The sequence below is a fragment of the Pelecanus crispus genome, chromosome 12, assembly GCF_030463565.1.
Source record: "Pelecanus crispus isolate bPelCri1 chromosome 12, bPelCri1.pri, whole genome shotgun sequence".
NCBI classification, from domain to species: Eukaryota; Metazoa; Chordata; class Aves; order Pelecaniformes; family Pelecanidae; genus Pelecanus; species Pelecanus crispus.
Window position 1 is genome coordinate 5198970 of NC_134654.1, and position 17745 is coordinate 5216714.

Here is a 17745-nt window from a genome sequence, read left to right on the forward strand (position 1 = left end):
CCACCTCTTGCTCTGCATCTCAGGTCTCAAAGTACTTGTAAATCTGGGCGACGTACTGCATCACACTCTGCCAGTCTGGCCGGTCTGTGTACATCATCTCACTGAGCTCCTGCACGGGACAGACACATTGTCAAAACTTAGTCAAGCACCACAACTGGGAACATCACTGGGTCTCTGAGTAGCTGTGGCTATTGAACACTACTTCTGCTTCCATTCCAGGGCTCCTTAAAGCCACATACAGTATACAAGTCCATGGAAATGATCTACCGGTCTAGTGCAATTCTGAAACTCATTAACAAACTTGTTAGACAGCCATATGCATTTTATGTTCTGAAAAGATTTCTTCTATCTGCAATCAAAGATCAATTCTCTATAGAAATTAAATTGCTGCTTCTTTGCATGTCTTTGGTTCTGTATTTAGCTCATGAACCCCGCAATATTTTTTCCTTCATATTAAACTTATCTCTCCCTTGTCATCATATTGTTGATTTTAGTAAAGGCTTTTTAAACAGTTTAACAAAACCATTATCCTTCTGTTTCTTAAAACACTAAAATAAAAGGTAAGAAAATGGTCTAACAGTCAAGTCTGCCAATGAAAACAGGAACATCTGGAACCGGCTTCTAAGAGGAGGACGTAATCAATACTCTCATTTCAATACTAGATGACCTCCAGAAGTTCCTTCAAATTACATTAATTCTACAAATTCTTTCTGGAAGTTCTCCTAACACTGTGAACTTTCAGAGATGGTGCTGCAGCCTTCCCTAGCACTATGTGAACATTTCTAGTGCAAGCTGACTGGCCCTGTGGCAACAAAGGCTTTGGAATGGTGTAGGGAGCAAATCTTCCCTTGCTCACAGAACGTTACTCACCAGGCTGGGTTTGATGCCTACACTTTCAGCAGCTTGAAATGCTAACAGCAGATTTCTCTTCTGTAAAAATAAAACAAAAGTTCAAAAGGATTATCATCAAAGTATTATTCCTGAAACCTACCTTGCATCTGGTTAATCAGTAAGTTTAAACAAGCAGGTATATTTGAAAACAAAAACCCACTAGATTCAATACTTTCACATAGACACTTTTTTGTATTAGTAAGGTATGCTCACAAAAAGTTCTTTGACTAGCTCATCTACTTTTGCCCAAGCTACAGCCCTCTGTCTTTGAGAAATAGGTTCTTGTGAAACTGATTACAACTGGGCAAAAAAACCACACCGAGGTTCTTTGTTACGAGTGAAAGGTTTCCGAAGAGGTGTTAACTAATATAAGGCATTCCTGTATATTGTGTAATTCTTATTGTAATAGATACTAGCTGTCTGAAGTAAATCCAGCATATCCAGGTTCCTCCCCTTTGTGAGGGTCTTAATAACATATTTGGAATGTGCTGACATGGTCTCATTTTTACAGACATTGCTGCCCAAGTAGTTCAGTGAGTGATCTATCTGCCTACTGATCCAGCACTTTTAATGTGTGCTGCTAACTCAGGAGTCCAGAAATGCTTTAGCCTTTCAAAAGGGATGCCATCTTCATGTTTATCTGCAGCACTCACTGGATTCAGGCAACTGTCACTAACTCTTTATCCAGAAGTCCCTGCATTTCTCTCTGGGAGCTCACTGTTGGTTTTCTTCCCCTTTTCATTCAGTCTGTTTGCTTTGTAAGTTCTCAATTGGCACTTGACTCTTAGTATTGTCCCATCTACTTATTTTGTATCAATCAAGATCAAGATCTTGCACCGCTGTGTCTCCACCACATATCCATCAAAATGGATAATGTTCACTGTGAATTCTGCAAATGGTGTGGGAGCAGATACAACAAAACTTACTTTATCCTGGCTGTTGAGCTCCTGGTAAGGAATATGTGCAGGCAAATATGTGTGCAGGAGAGCACAGAAGGCCAGCCCATCACTCCAGCTGCTACTGAAGTTGGTAATATCAATATTCTGTAAGAGAAAACATGAACCATCCCTGAACAGTGCTACACAACAACAACAAAAATCTCCAAACAATAGTTTTTACCCAGTCATGAAACAAAAACTCAGAGTATTAAAGGAACATAGGTTTACATTTTCCATTCTCCCCTTCTTTCTCATGTCAAGTAGAAAGATACCAAGGATGGCAAGTTTCAAAGTCCTGGATAAGGGATTATTAAGGAGTTAAATGTTTTTCCCACCAGGCCCCAAACAGAGAAACTCTCTTCAATGCTTTCTGGAAGGTGAGAAATACCATGTGCAGCACATGCTGCAGCTGCAATTTTCCTGTGCTGGCAAGAGGAAGGACTTTATTGGGTCCCTTTCAATTACAGAATGGCAGAAATGTGATTTCTCCAGCACCTACAACAGAAGTCACTGATATTTTAAAATGCTGTTTTGTAATTGATTTCTTGCTTCCTTGTCTCGGGATATGTAACAGAGGGATGAATTTGCAGAACGGTGAGACAGTGTATTTGAACACTGTTATCTTTCTAAGATTACACAGCAGATACATGCTTTAATGAGAATGTGTAATTAGCCGTTATGACTTGATTCAGCCCCTTATCAAAAGTGACATCAAACTGATGAAATACTAACATAGTCCTCAAGCCCTAAATAAAAAATGCGCTTACTTGTATGTGAGAGGGAGGCTCAAACTTGGCAACAGCAATGGCTGAATGGGCAGCTTTCCAAGAGCTGGGCAGATGTGCCCAGTTTGCAGTCATTTGCATGAATGCATGTTTGCATTCTCATATTCTTTATCAATGCAGCATCTTTCATCCGCACATCACAGAGCACTTAACAAAAGGCAGATAAAGAATGGGAAGTCTGAGATACAGAATTTAATCATCTACCCTAATTCGTAAAATGAGTCATAAGTAGTTGAGGAGAGAACAGAGGTTTCCTGATGCTCACTCTCCTACTACTGTAGTCACTGACAAATAAATGTGGCTGCGTCACTGGTAACAAGTACAATACAAGATCCTTACAGAACAGAAACAGAGAAATCTTTAAATCTTGTCTTCACACATTTCCTAACATGACAACAAGGCTGAGTTTGCTCGAGGAAGCAATGTTTCAGGGGGCATGGATATATTAATAAACATCCAACTGAAACCCCAGAGCTGAGCTAGAAAAATCTCTGACTCGTCTGTAGCAACATTCCCACCGCTGCCAGCTCCAACAGGAGGGCAGTGAAAAGGAAATATTTTGAAAGAAATAGTCTAATATGCTTGCGAGTTTAAATGGTCAAAAACCGTCTTCCTTCCCCTTGTTGCTAGACAGTGGAATTCTTCTTTCTGGTCACATAACTTATTACAAGGGTGCACTCAGGTGCACAGAGGAAACCCGGTTTCCCTACTCATGACAACTGAAGTCCAGAACATGCTATGTTCAACAGGTGATTACAGAAACGGAAACTGCTATTTTAAAATCAGCCCACCTGTAAAGAACTTTAAAATACAAAGATTACTGGGGGTACCGAGTGCACTCGGGGTTCTTCACAGGGACTGTCTTGTGAGGCACAGCTGTAGTTAAACACACGCTCGTGGCCCAGTTCTGATCCTGCAAACAAGCTGACCTTTCTAATGCTCTTGTTTGCACTGACTGGCCATACCAGCACACTAAGGAATTCTCATGGCTGTTTTACTACTGTAGTAGCAGCTGTAGTTCCAAATACCAGCTAAAAACAAAACAGTGAACAAAGTGATATTGCTTAGAAAAGTAACAGCTGCTGGAGCATGGAAGGCTCCAGGACATGATGGTACTGCACCATCCCTCACACTATGGCAGGTGTGGAGCTGCGCTCAAATCATCCTCGCCAGCCACATCTTTTTGTGTGCTGAACTTCAACTCAGACTCTCTGCCACTTCATTTTCTTTATTTAGCTATTTTCCGGTTTCTTTCAAGATTCTCCCGAAGACAAAGCTTTTACCGCATCTCTCATACAAAAGCTAATGCAGACGCGCTAAAACCCAGACAGGAAGTATTTTAGCACATGTTCTTCACTTACGATGCCTCACTGATTGGTTGTCCAACTTGGACTTTGTTGAGTCAGACAGGATTTCAGATTAGTAATAAATGTGCACAACCAAACATGACTCAAATTGAAGCAGTACAGAATATTTCAGGTTCAAATACTCTGGCTGTAATAAATCTACAAATCTAATGGACTCAGAAAGCAGGCCATCAGCAGCAGACATTACCACACTGCACCAGCCACCACATTGTATTTTGCTCTATTAACTTCTGTCAATGGAAATAAAAGAAAAACGACATAGTGGCTGGATACAATCACGAGAAAAGAATATTTTGCTCTGAAAGCTGTCTTGGCTTTGCCTAATCCATAAAGACGCACCACAGCAGTCCAACTTTGTGTTATGGAATTGGCTGAAGCTAGATTATGCTGCTTTCTTGACATTTCAGACAAACAAGTTAGTTACTATTTATCAATCTGCAGTTAGTGGGAAAGGACTGACTGCCAAATTACAGAAGTGTTCTTACTGAGGCCAATATATTTTGTCAGCAACTAGGCTACCATCAAATGCCAATATTCTCATTTTATATTGTACGATAGAAATGGAAAATGGAGGTCGTCCGCCCCTCTGCCAAAGGCCATGGAAACAGGAACAAACAAAGCCTTAGTTAAGCAACAGGACTAGACAAAAAGGCAAGTCATGTTTGTGTGGGAACATTATATCCTATCCTCATTTTCATGATTCCTCATTTTCTCTCTTTATGGGAGGCACATGAGATACAAAACTGTTCCTTCTTACAGTATTTCACCAGCCCAGCATCAGTTTGATAAGTTTACTCATCTTTGTAGTTTTAATTATACCTAAACCCCTTCTCCTCCTCCCGTCTAACAATATCCAGAGACAAGAAGTGTTAATATCTCAATAAAATCAGAACTAGGTCCAAAAATCCTCACATCTCCAACAGCATTGTCCAGCCAGTCATCTTCAATAATTCTTGGATCCAAGTCTTACAAACAAGCAAAAGTTCAAGGATGGGGTTCTGCTGACAGTATTTAAACCACAGATGAAATCTACTGCAAAGTGGTATGTCATGATCAACAGAGAAAACAAACTCAAATCTGAATTTTTGTCCTAAATGCAAACCCAAAATGAATGTTCAAAGGTTCAGCTCAACCGTGCAGTTAATAGTACAACAACAAACATTTAGACATACTCAGAACCACTTAGTTGCCATTTTCACATCCAACAAGCATCAGTGAATTGTGGTTTCTTCCTCTAAACAAATGCATTTCCACTTCATACATGGTATAAACCCCTCTCTGGCATTTCATCTTGGATTCTGTGTTAACTGCTTTTCGGTTTGGGATGTAAGGACATGGTAAATGAAAAGTGATCTTCTGTGTTTTGCTACACTGCAGCTCTACTTGTAATACCTCCCCATTACACCACACCAAGAGGAATTAAGTCAAAATAGAGGTACTCTGATTTCTCAGAAGATCTCTGGCTTCACTGAAGCCAGGGGTAAAAAAAGAAAAAAGAAAACAGTTTAGGGAATAAACACCTTGGAAACTATTCACTTATCTTCCAACCCAAAGCATTCTATGATTCTATGATCTTGATTATTTTGACAGTGGAACCTGTCTCAGTCTTTCTGTCATACCTCTCTATTCCTCAACACACAGTCCATGAATGTGTTAGAGCTATTTGCGTACATGCTGGTTGTTAATGTACACTTCCAAACTGCAGGATGGAGAGTTTGGTGATTTCTCTGTCTCCCAGTGGGCTTACAGAAGAACCCCTGCCCCACGCTCTGAAAAATTGCATGTGGCCTCTCATGAGAGACCTAGAAGTTAACCTACGTAGGATGGCACCCGTTAGGATCAAGATGCACCATCAGAGTGTATACAGAATGAATGTAGGGAGAAATACGAAAATGGAATAGGGACTGCAGATCAAACTGAGTTGTAGTGCTCATTAGGCAGGGTGAAGAATTTGCCATCTTATGGTCACACTATGTCTCATGGTCACTAGTACCCCAATGTCTATCTTTAGCGTGCCATCAGTGGATCCACACTGCTACAGGCATCTGTACCAGAGATTAATCCCTGGTCAAGGGGTGCCGAGTAGCTTAGGCCTGCAGTGCTCAGGGTTACTAGCTTCCTTTGGAGCAGACATATCATATCCATATTACGTAGCACTTGACCTGGGTCTTCCATGGTGCTGCTAAGAAAATAATTGGGGAGGCAGGGGTGGTGTAGTTGAAAATCTTGAAAGAACATGAAAGTCAGGCCAGAAGAGGGGTGTTTTTATGGCATGATGACATAACCATCTTTACGCGCCCTGTGTGGAGTGGTAAAAAGGAGCATGGAAAGATTTGAGGGTACAAAGTTCGCTGGGACAGAGGTAGAGTACTGTGTGGAGCATAGAGGTGTCAAGACTAAACTATTTCCAGTGTAGTTCCAAGGCTTCTTGCCAGTGAAAATAGTTCGTTCACTTCAAATGAAAGCTCAGGAGTGAACTACTATACATGCACTGGGAATTTTAAGAGACTGGGATCTGGAAGCACACCAGGGAGCACAGTTACCTGAAAGTACTGAAGTGCCCAGTATGGTTCATTTCTATGAATATTACAGTACCTGACATTAAGCAAAGTTTAAAAAAAAAAATCCAGGCAATGTTATTTAGAGAGCAAATGTATTATCTATGATATTAATGGCAGGCCAAGTCTACAAGACACTTAACACCTGCAAGTCATTAACCTTAGCCCCCCACCCCAGGAACAGGACCTTTGCCTGCAGATAACAGAGCGCTACGAGAGCCACGGTAAAGACACACATGGAAATCTGTGTGATCTGTTCTCACTAAAAACAACTTCTTGTTTATCTGAGGAAAAAACAACCACCCCATTAGATTTCACTAGATCTTTGACTCCAAGTCTTCAGTAAAAAGCAACAATGACATCACATGCTCTTCACTGCAGCTTGAGTATATTAAAACACTGACACAAGATATTCCCGCTACACAGATGTTACTGTGCCCACAGCAATGGCTCTTGGAGTCACAATTTTCTCTACAAGGCCCAGATTTATAAATTATAGACATGAACCAGCTTGAAGCTAGCCTGGAACTCTGTGGAAGAAAGCCTGCAATAAATATGACCTTAGCATCATTCTTCCCACGCTCCCACCTCAGTGTACAACATGCCCTCCTGCCTCTCAGAAGTCATTGGTACAGAATGGCACACCAGGAAGGTGCCAGAGTGGCTAATTATTGAGGTTCAGCCCATACAGAATATCAACTTAAGTACTGAAGACAGAGCTAGTTAAAATAAATATATTGGATAAACCAAAGGGAATTGCCCTGTTTTTAACAGCAGCTCCCCCTTAACTGGCTCAGCTTCTGCAATCCTTCCTGTTTGTCACTAACCAGAGACCCACACCTCCTCCACAGACCGTAAGCCTTACAGCTCAGTGTTTTTACGTTGTTATGTTTAGACACAGATGCCTGAACAGGAACCTCCTTTTCATGAACCCACATCTCTGCAAAGCTGAACTCTGACCTTTCTAATGTAAAATCTGATCAAGGTACCTTGAAAGGCAACTTCCAAAGATTACCTACACCCACCCATCTTCAACAACAGCTGCATGAAACTGCAAATCTAATTTGGATTTATTACATCCTAATTGCTTGGGGACATGTTAGCAGGCTTCAGCTGAAGAGGTTCTATCAAAGGAAGCATACAAGCTTCGAGCTCTGGATAGGCAAGTTCTAAATACTTCCTAAGAAGCAATGCAAGTGAAGAAGGGCTCCTTTTAGGACGACCTAACCTTCTGAGCAAACAAAACACTTCAGTTCATCTAAAATGCTCCAGCAAAGGTATGAAACATCTGGGCAATCTACTGGAAATATGGGTGAATTAGAAGTGTGGTCAGGTCCAGTTAACACGGATGAAAGGCATGAATGCCTAAAATAAAAGACTGCCTGGATTCTTCTATAATTACAGGGTGCACCCAAATGACTTGGACAATTGCACACAGCTATTTTCAATGGGTAGCTGCAAGCCTGAAGTGATTTGCATATCACATTTAGCCAATCTACTACCAGGAATCCTTCTGAACAAATCTTTTTCTCTTAAATGGAATACACAATCAAGTAATGTCTCTTGATTTAAAAAAAAAAAAAAAAAATCCAGAATAACTTGTGGAACAGCCATACTGTTTATTGTATACAGATTAAGTGGCTAGCCAAGATTGGGAAAGCAGCCAAATGACCTTCTATCCTCCAGGCTGTATTAATATCCCTAGTTCAAATGGTTCAGGCAGCTGCAGTCTCCATAAGAATTGTTTTAACCGTTCTCAGAAACTTTGTTTCTATCCCCATCATCCATATTTCTAATGATTCTACCAGCCATGTCAGTAAGTCATGCATATTATTGCTGATTACACGTGTATGAAACAACATAGCTCAGATAACTGAGCTGTGTGAAAATGCTGTTAAATTATGTAATTACAGCAGTGAAATGATAAAGAACTGGTGCCAGCTCTTTAAAGGTTACCCCCTTTACTACATTCCTTTTTATAAAGAAACCCCATTTCCCATCACATTCCTAGGTTCTGTTTTGTCCTTGCTCCACTGCTGCCACAGGTGTTGCCTTGGGTTTACCATTTATCATTTGCTTCAGTAAGTGTGAATTAATGAGCCTTCTTAGCATAGACAAGACATCAGAAAGAGAGCTTATGATGATATTTTTTTTCAAAAACATCAGTTGACTACAGTAGTCACATGGAGCAGGGACATTTAAAAAGAAGAAATTTAACAAGCTTATTGTCATGCACTCTACACAAAGATTTTTCACTATTTTAGTCTCTCAAAAGCCAGAGATCTAAGAAGATACCAAAAAGTCAGGCATGTCCAATTTTCTTCATTACCTTTCCTAGTTGAGTAAGACTGGCAAGAATACGTAGGTTGATGCTCTCTAAAGTTCTGCGCTCAAAACAAGCTCATCTGACAGGAGTTGTCTTAAAGAGATCATTCAGAGTAAATTGCAAAGCCATTCTAAAATGATCTGTGCACTCTTCAAGCTCAGCTCTTTCTTCATGAGGTACTGAGGAGGTCCATGACCTCTGCAAGGCAGCTTACTTCTGGTATTTTGATTACAAAAGAGACGTGGCACTGCTATAGCTGAAGTTTTCATAAGAATAAAAAATGAAAAATGAAAAGTATGAAAAAAAATGAAAGTAGTACCAAATGGGAGATATTTAAGCTAATACATGATAATTATGTGACCTCCCATTTCCTCTGCTTGCAAGGTGAAAAACAGTTACTACTGACACTGAAATCATCACTGTAACTATACATATGAGTAACCTCCCTAATGAGCCAAATAGCATCCAGTCATGCCCATCAGATCTATTGCTCCCAGCACTGTGTGGACTGGCAAATATTTCACTATACTTTGTTCACCTTTTTTAGTTTTATTTGCCTTTTAATATAGAAAGACTGACTTTATAAAATGAAAAAAAATTCTGGTGAACAAGGGTTGAGAGTAGTTGCTGGCACAGTGCACGTTACACACAGTGAATGTATTTGAACCTTTCCTAGCAAATAATAATACAAGTTGTTTGGAATGCAAATTACCCCATGACAACATTTGCATTACTAAAAGTCACCTACTTCAAAGGTCTCACTAAAGGCTAGTAAAGTAACAGCGGTTTGTACATATTCCTCATTTTGGGTCTTAATTTATCACTTTGCACACCAGCTTCCCCTTGAACAAGAGAACGTGGGGTGGGGGGGCGGGAAGGAGAGAATGTATAATGCTGAGTTCACAGGGAGCAGGCTTTTTATTACACAAACATACAGGACCAAATGAGAGCTGGTATAAGCAGCAGCAATTTTATGGATATCTCTGGGCAATTTCAGAGATGAGGTAATGGTGACAAAAAATATATGTATCAAGTGTGACTGGTACTTCTGTAATTTACACCACTGTCACATTCAGTGAGTGGGCAAAACAAGTGTTATTTACATCTGGACAGGCAGAGGTGGATTACACAGCAAGACCAGGAACTAACAAGTTCTCCTCATTCTGATAATGCCATTAGATATTGATGAGTTCTTATTTTTGTTACACATCTCTTTTCTGCTCTTCAGTATAAATCACACTTGTTACGCGCACCTGCTGAAAGCCAACTCCCTGCTTGCTACACAACTAACACTTCCATCAATTTTCTCACCAACTCGTATAAATGACATCACTGCTGAATGCCACAGAGAAGAAACAGACTGGGCTGTGTTCCTTCATTCCCAAGGCTGCAAGAGTGAAGACGCAGCAGCATAGCTCCAAGGACCACACAGATACTCTGGGGAAGGAGGGAGGGAGAGAGGGGGAGGAACCAGCTCCCCTCTGTGCCCAAGACAGCAGCACAGCTACTTCCTGCCCGGAGCCCTGGTGCAGAATTGCTAATGACCACACTGACTGCTCCCACAGCTATTTCTAATTATCTGTATTGAGAGTTCAGAGATTAGCCATGTCCTGGAATTCCTGGGCAGAGGGGCAGGCTGCAGCCTGCAGCAGGCTCACGGTGAAGGGTGGAAACAAGGTGGGGAGAGGTCTCAACAGCAAAGGGTGTTCATGGAACAGGCAGCAGGGCTTAGCGCTCTCCCAGTTAAATTCACAGTTTGGAGCTGTTCCAGCTGGTGACCAATCAATTCAGTGTTTTCACTGATTGTCATTGCATCCAGGCAACACAAGGAAAGCGTCTTGGACTTTGGGATGGATAGAATGTAAGTGCTATTTTTAAAATTACCCAGCAGGATAGAAAGTTAAGCATGAGAGCGCTGCATGGGCGTTTATTTTGTCCCTCCAATCAAGAGACTTGTATTTGTTTCCAGGATAAAGCCCCTTATGTGAAAAAGGTAGAAACTGGCTCAAGTTATTTGGCTACACTGGAGGAGCACGTTTATGCACTGGCATCACTGTGAAGGGGGCTTGCACATTGGTAATCAACCCAATTATTCCCAACATGCCACGATTTGGCTGCTGCATTTATTTGCCAGACCCAACCCCAGGTCCAGGTGGGAAATACAGAGAAACTGCATATATACAGTCCACTATAAGTGTTTTTATTTAGAAAAAGAAAGCATTTATTCTGGAAAAAATTTGATAAAATCTTGGAATTTTAAGCCCATACTTTCATTAATTAAAAACTCAAGATTGCCCTTTTTATCAGAGCATCTTTCAAAATATTACTGAAACTCATCATCATCCAATGACATGATATGATGATCTATATTTTAACAGCTAGGGAAATCAAGGAAACGGTATTACACACGACTGCAAAGTCACAACAATGGTCCAAGACACACCTGGGAGCAAAATTCCTGACCAACTTATTGACAATTTTTACTTAAACACGGGATAATCCTTCCTATCTCAACAGCTATTACCAAACCTCCCTTCAACTTCTGCATAGATAGGAAAGGTCTCTCTGAAGTGAATATCCTTCTCTTCTGCAAAAATCAGGGAAACACAGAGAGCGCCAGAAATTTCACCCATTTCTCAGAAACTCACAGAATACAGTAATAACTTCCTGGGAAAAAAACCCCATTGCACATATATCCTACTTCTAGATGTCAAAATGTTACAAGTACTGTGGATGCAGAGCTCTTCGTAAGCTTGGGCACCCTCTCATACCAGAAGGGAATGCTAGTATATGGTGCTTTAGGGTAAGTGTCGCCGTTTGCCAGAGAAGAACTTTGTTGCATTAATGGTATTGGCAAATATTAAGACAGACAGCTTTTTCCTGCATACTCAGCAGGCTCTGGCAATAAGCCTCTAATCTCAGGCACACACGTTAGCATGGCAAAAGGGAAACCTTCCCAGTCCTCCCCAGAAGAGAGAGACTCTGCCACGAATGCTGCTTAGAATGAATGGATGGCTGCCATTTAAATCTGGAGGGGTTTTTGTTCAGTGTTTTTCTTCAGTCCCATCACACAAACTGGAAGTTATTTGTTTTGCTGCTGATCTTCAGCACACAAGATCACAGTACTGTGGGAATCCAGCCTTTCCAGAGCGCGCATAAACTGTGTGTAACAGCAGATGGGATTTATCTCCTATCCCTGTTGCTTGAAAGGCCTCACTTGGAAAGGTGGCCAGAAAACCTGCACATCCACTCCTCTGTTACTGCTGAATTATGGAATGCCACAGCTTACATAGTTGTCATGACTAGTTAAATATTTAGATAGAAACTTGGTTAATGTTGATATAGGAGAGAGAGATTGATACAATTTGGAAACATATTAAAACAGTTTTATGCTACTTGTTGACACAGACACAAAAAGTAATGTAGAAAAGGGTAAGAGGATCACCCAAGTGCACATCTTGTGATGAAGAAACAACTGGGTTCTTCTCTGTATTTCTTTAGGACAGGGCACAGCTGTGCACTGCTGGGATTCTCAAGGCTTTAAAACTAAGCTCCATTATGTTAGCATCAAAGGAAGTGTTTGACCGATTGTTTTCCAAGCCAAGTCCCAGGAATTATATTCTGCCCAGGTTCAGAAGTTGAGAGGGTTGATCCTGGTTTTTGTCCCATTCAGCTCTTTGATTCTTTACTAGGACTGCCAGCCTGAGCATCAACCCTGAGGACTGTCGTAGCATTTGCAATATAGTCTCTGTTTACCCTCTGTAGTCCAAGATGGTGCATAACTGAAGTGTAAGTGAGGCAAAATGCTTAGTCGAGACTTAAAAAAGATTGAGAGAGTAGTTGCCTAAGTAGAAAGATAATGTCAACTACCCGCACTAATGACGTACAAAGAAATAACAGACTTCTTGTTTCTAAATATAAGCCTTAGTTTCCAGAATAAGGAAGAAACTGTCAAACACAGATATGTGAATGTACAACTGGCCATGAGGAGCTTTTGGATCTCTTTATAAAGCAGGTCCCCACAATGTGCAGCCCCAGGAATATGCCTGCTTGACGCATCAGCAGTCAAAAAATAGTCATCCTGGCTGGCTGTCCTAGCAGCGGAGAGATAGGAAACGTCTCTCTGAAGTCAACATCCTTCTCTTCTTCAAAAAGCAGGGTGTCCATCTCCCTGTGAGAATGCACTGGCCCTATGACCACTTGACCAAAGGGAACACATGATGTCCTCATCAGTCGATCTGCATTTGTACATCTTTGGGCCACACTTAATCTGTGCTGGATCTCATCCAGCCAGCAAACAAGTCAAAAAAAACATGAGAAAAAGCAGGGGATAATATCATGGAATAGGGCTTGAGAACAAAGAGGATATGGAGGAAATACTGTGTAGTACAAAAAGAAAAGGAATGCAAATTCCTGTGAGAAAAAGCAAGCCACAAATTCATAAACAAAAAGCTAGTATTAGTCTGACTTTAAAGTGAATACAAAAGGGTAAAAAGCTTTATATTATACCCATTGCCAAACCACTAGTCAGTCTCTTGCTATAATTACTTGACAAACAGCAAATACTGCAACAGCCTTTATTTTTCTCCCTAAGCTTTTGCATCTTTGCTACATGAAGAACGTAGTACTATGCAGAGATGCCAACTTTTACATAGTCTAATATACCAGCTTTATGCTTCTAGTAGTAGAAGCATTCAGAATTACATTTAATGACTTTTAGGTTATGTTCGGAAGTAATTCATTTCCAATTTCTGTCTCTCAAGGCTGGAATAGCCATAATAGCAGGAATGCTTCAGGATAGGGTTTTTTTTTCTTCTTTTTGAAAAGCTGAGGCACTATACAGGAAAGGCAGTTTTATTAATATATACTGCAAGGACAAAGGTTGAAGTATTTGGACCCCTCTTAATGCCAATCTGTATTTCTGGAAACTATGCAGGCTGCAGTCTCCATCAGGATATTTCATCAGAGCCCTAAAACTATCTGTGTTTTAAGAAAAGGAAGCTTCAAAAAACAATTCACCATTTTTGAAGCAAATACTCAGAGTGGCTGGGCATACAGATATTTGTATTTGCTAATTTAGACTAAACAATACAATGTCAGAGAGTATTGCCCTAAAAATAGTTCCTACATACTCCTAAGCATACTTTCTAAACCTGCACAGTGTTTCTGGGACCTACTGCAAAGTCACATAACTCCGAATAAGGCATGGAAACAAATAAATCATTTTCTTCTAGCTTTGCTTGTAGTTGCTAGCTTATTTTATGCAGAATAATTAAAAGGAATTATTTTCTCCAGGAACTACTTGTACAACACGAAAGCTACGTAAAGAACATGCTGGTTAGTAGTTTCTCCATGCTGTTGAGATTCCTCCAGACGTTATGAAATCAGATCTGAGGCTGGTCCCGCAAATACCAATAAGACCAATACCAATTTATCACCATCTCATATTGGTGTCAGTGCTAACAAGGAGCACTGCTGCTTCTCCTGAAGATGCCCACTGCCTTTATCCATAAGCTGGTGTACTGACACTGCCACAGTCAGGGAGATGATATAATGCAATGGCTTGAATGCACAGGTCAGGAATATATGAAATAAAAATCTTCAGAGGTATAGCTGCCATTTCTTTGTCAGTTCCAGAACATTCCTCATCTCCTCCTATTTAGCATTCCTCTACTTAAGACAACCACACAGATAGCTTTACTATAAAAGATGGTGGGTTTTCAACAAGCGGATCTCAAATGGGTCCTGTTAAACCAAATATAACTTTGATAAAAAGAATAACCATGATTGTGCATGGGAGAAAACAGTCAGTCTCAGATTCTCTTTTCCTCTGTGCCATAGGATGGATGTGTAGTGGTTGGAAAAAAACAGGAAAACAGTTCTTGTAAACAAACCATATTCATTAACATGGTAGCAATTCCCTCCCCTCTCTGGAGAGGGTATATGTGGCAGAAACAATAATCCTCAGTTCTAATGATCATGGGTTAAGTGCCTCTTGATGTTCTGTGTTTTCACAATACGTCTGTGGACAGACTTAATCTAGAGAGGTTTGTCCCCTAGACAAATGGTCTCGACAGAGAGCAAACAGAACCAGGGCACTTAAATAACACCACAGTCACTAATGATATGATTATGGAAGGTGATAATGCAACAAGAATGACTCTCAGCAGCTTCCAAGAGTTACGACTCATGGGAACAGAGCCTATTAGAAAAGAGGCACCATTTTCTGCTTCACACTGTTGCTATGATGTATAAACTTTTTAAATAGATGAAAAAAAAAAAAACCAAACCACAAGACAAAAGAGAAAAAGCTATTTTAACATAAATAACTTAGTCTCAGCAGCTTTGTGGTTTAAAGGAGTTATGGTAATTTGAGTTCCAGGGCCACAAAAGCAGTTCTCAAGTCTGGTCATCTCATCACCCTACATTATACACCATGATGTCAACAAATTCAGAGAGGCAGAAGGAACAATGTATCTATGTCTAGCAAAAGAGATCACCTGCCGATGCACAATTTTTATAGGGGACCATACATTAGATTAAGGTTGTTTTGGTTTGGTTTATTTTAACCTGGAGGTTTTCCTCAAGGAAGTTTTGCACAAAGCCAGTGAGCCCAAAGCCTTATTTCACTACAATTCTCTTTACTGGTGAGACTTTTTTAGCACCTCCCCTGCATAGTTATTCAAAATCAATGGCCAAAATGCCAGATAACATTCATCTAGGCATTGAGATATGACAGTTGAACTCATGACTGATCATGCCAGAGTTTATGCAATCCCACTTTCATGCTCTTTTCTCTTAGTCATTAAACTGAACTTCCACTTTATTTTCATTCTAGTGATTCTGTTTTCATGTTCCTTAGCATTCATACCTTTTTGGTATCAAATCACTGTTTAAATAGGGATCTTAGAAATGACATAGCTTATTAGAGAAACATAGATGCTTTCATGTTTCCCCTCAGTTACTGTAAACTCATGCAATTTTTTTCTAACAAACAAACAAAACCCTCCAGGCCACTACTAATTTGTGTTGCACTTCTCTCAACTCCCTCCAGCGTCCCCTCTCTTGTTTTATGGATTGCCTCCTGGGGAACACGCTGAAGTTCAAAGCCAGGGAATGTTCCCACTGTAGTCAATGCAAGGATATATGCCAGGAGAAGGATGTAAATTTCTATCTATAGTATAAACCTTGTATGGATTAAAGCATTTAAAAAGTGGAGCCTTGTGTGCTGGTCCCTAGGTCTTATCCCCCGATACCTTCCTAGGTCACTAATCCAGCTTTCCTCCGGGAATCTGGGACATGGGTAGTAGCTGCTACTGAGAGTTTCAGTTATTCTAATCCATTTTGCTCATACTGTTTAATGAAATCTGGTATCTTCATAATTTAAACAGAAAGGAATCTCCCTCTTCCTCATCAGCTCAGACCAGGAACTGTTACTAGACCTCAAAGACAGTGCATTTTGCCACTGAAAAAGGAAGTTAGGCAGCCAAGCAGCAAGTCTTTTATTCTCTCATTCCACTGTGTCACAGACTGAAAACAGTTTGCATCCAAAGTTATCTGTGGTTCTGGGCTTCATGTTAGAAAGAACATGACAGATTATACTGGGATTTGCACAGATGATGCCTCGCAGACAGGGGTATTATCTATGGAAAAGAAGTCATGCACGTCATCAGGGTTCTGCTCGGTGGAGTTCATTACCTCATTCCCACCATCGCAGTGGCTAAGGCAGGAAGGAGGATGACGTTCTTTACTCCACTCCAGTTCTTTGTACTCAAGAATGATAAAAACTCCCTGTGGAGCTTAATATCAGCCTTATCGTAAGAGTGTAAGGGTCTGGGAAAAGCAAGTTCAAGAGGAGTTAGTGAATGCACTGCAAAAAAGCGCAATGGGAAGAATAATCTGAGGAAGAATGCCCAAGAGATAACGCCTCTAAATGAAGCAGTGAAAACAGAGAGGCAAGACTCTCACCATAAATCAATACCATGTTTGTCCTTTGGTTCATCTGACTAATTTCTGCCCTGTGATTTCACACTCTGGGTGATAAGGCCCCCCCACCACATCACAGTCTGAACTTCTTAGACTCTCCTGGATTATGCAGTGTTTGCCAGTGCTTTACATGCTTGTTCTCAAAAACTGCTGAAAACTCATTCTGCTGCTTTAGAAAGAGTAACGGCAGAGGATAGCCATGAACAGAACAAGAGCCTCATCAGAGCAGGAACCAAAACGACAAAGCTTTTTCCGAAACATCATCTGGACAGTCACGTAGCAACAACACTCCAGCAGCCATATATAAAGCAAAGACTTCCACTGTCCTCTGAAGCATGGACATAGTTTCCTCCAGAGACTAATACCAAAAGGAAAAACAAATAGCCCCAAATTGACTTGCATACCTCCCGGGTGGCCTGCTATCTGATCCACTACTTGGATTCAGCATAGAAAAACAAAACTCCTTTTCTGTTCTATCACAGAGGGAATACTTCTCACTCTTGGTGCCAGCCTGGTACCTACAGAATCAGGACAGGCCACTGTATTTTCAGAGCCACACAGTAATTTCTAAAAGCAATACATTTAGTCGAACTTGGGTGTAATTAGAGAAAGACAACTACAGGCTGACTCTCAGAGAACACTTCTAACTCATCAGGGTTAGACTGTTTTAAGAGAAGTGGAGGAAGCTCACCGTATGTGCCATTTGAAACAAAAAAAGGGCAACACTGTCGGGAGAAAGTGTTAAGAGATGGGTTTTCTGGCTTAAGAGAAGTTAGACTTGGAAAAGTTGTATTTCATGAATCATTTTCTGAGGATGGGAATGTTCCCTCACACCTTCAAATCCAAGACCAGGAGCCTTTTAGTAGATGATACAAAATATATCAACACAGCATA

The 17745-nt window shown here is 40.7% G+C and overlaps 1 protein-coding gene across 3 annotated transcripts in view; it reads right to left on the minus strand.

Moving 5' to 3' along the window:
• Positions 1-19: 19 nt before the first annotated feature.
• Positions 20-17745, minus strand: part of SPECC1 (sperm antigen with calponin homology and coiled-coil domains 1) — a 74034-nt gene continuing 56308 nt past the window's right edge. Inside the window, exons 13-15 of one of the 3 annotated variants that reach the window (XM_075719709.1) lie at positions 1818-1934; positions 871-930; positions 20-109 (exon numbers count right to left, since the gene is read on the minus strand). In XM_075719709.1, the coding sequence (XP_075575824.1) occupies positions 20-109; positions 871-930; positions 1818-1934 (267 nt within the window). The remainder of the gene's footprint in view (positions 110-870; positions 931-1817; positions 1935-17745) is intronic. The other 2 variants (XM_075719711.1, XM_075719710.1) reach the window with 2 other exon arrangements.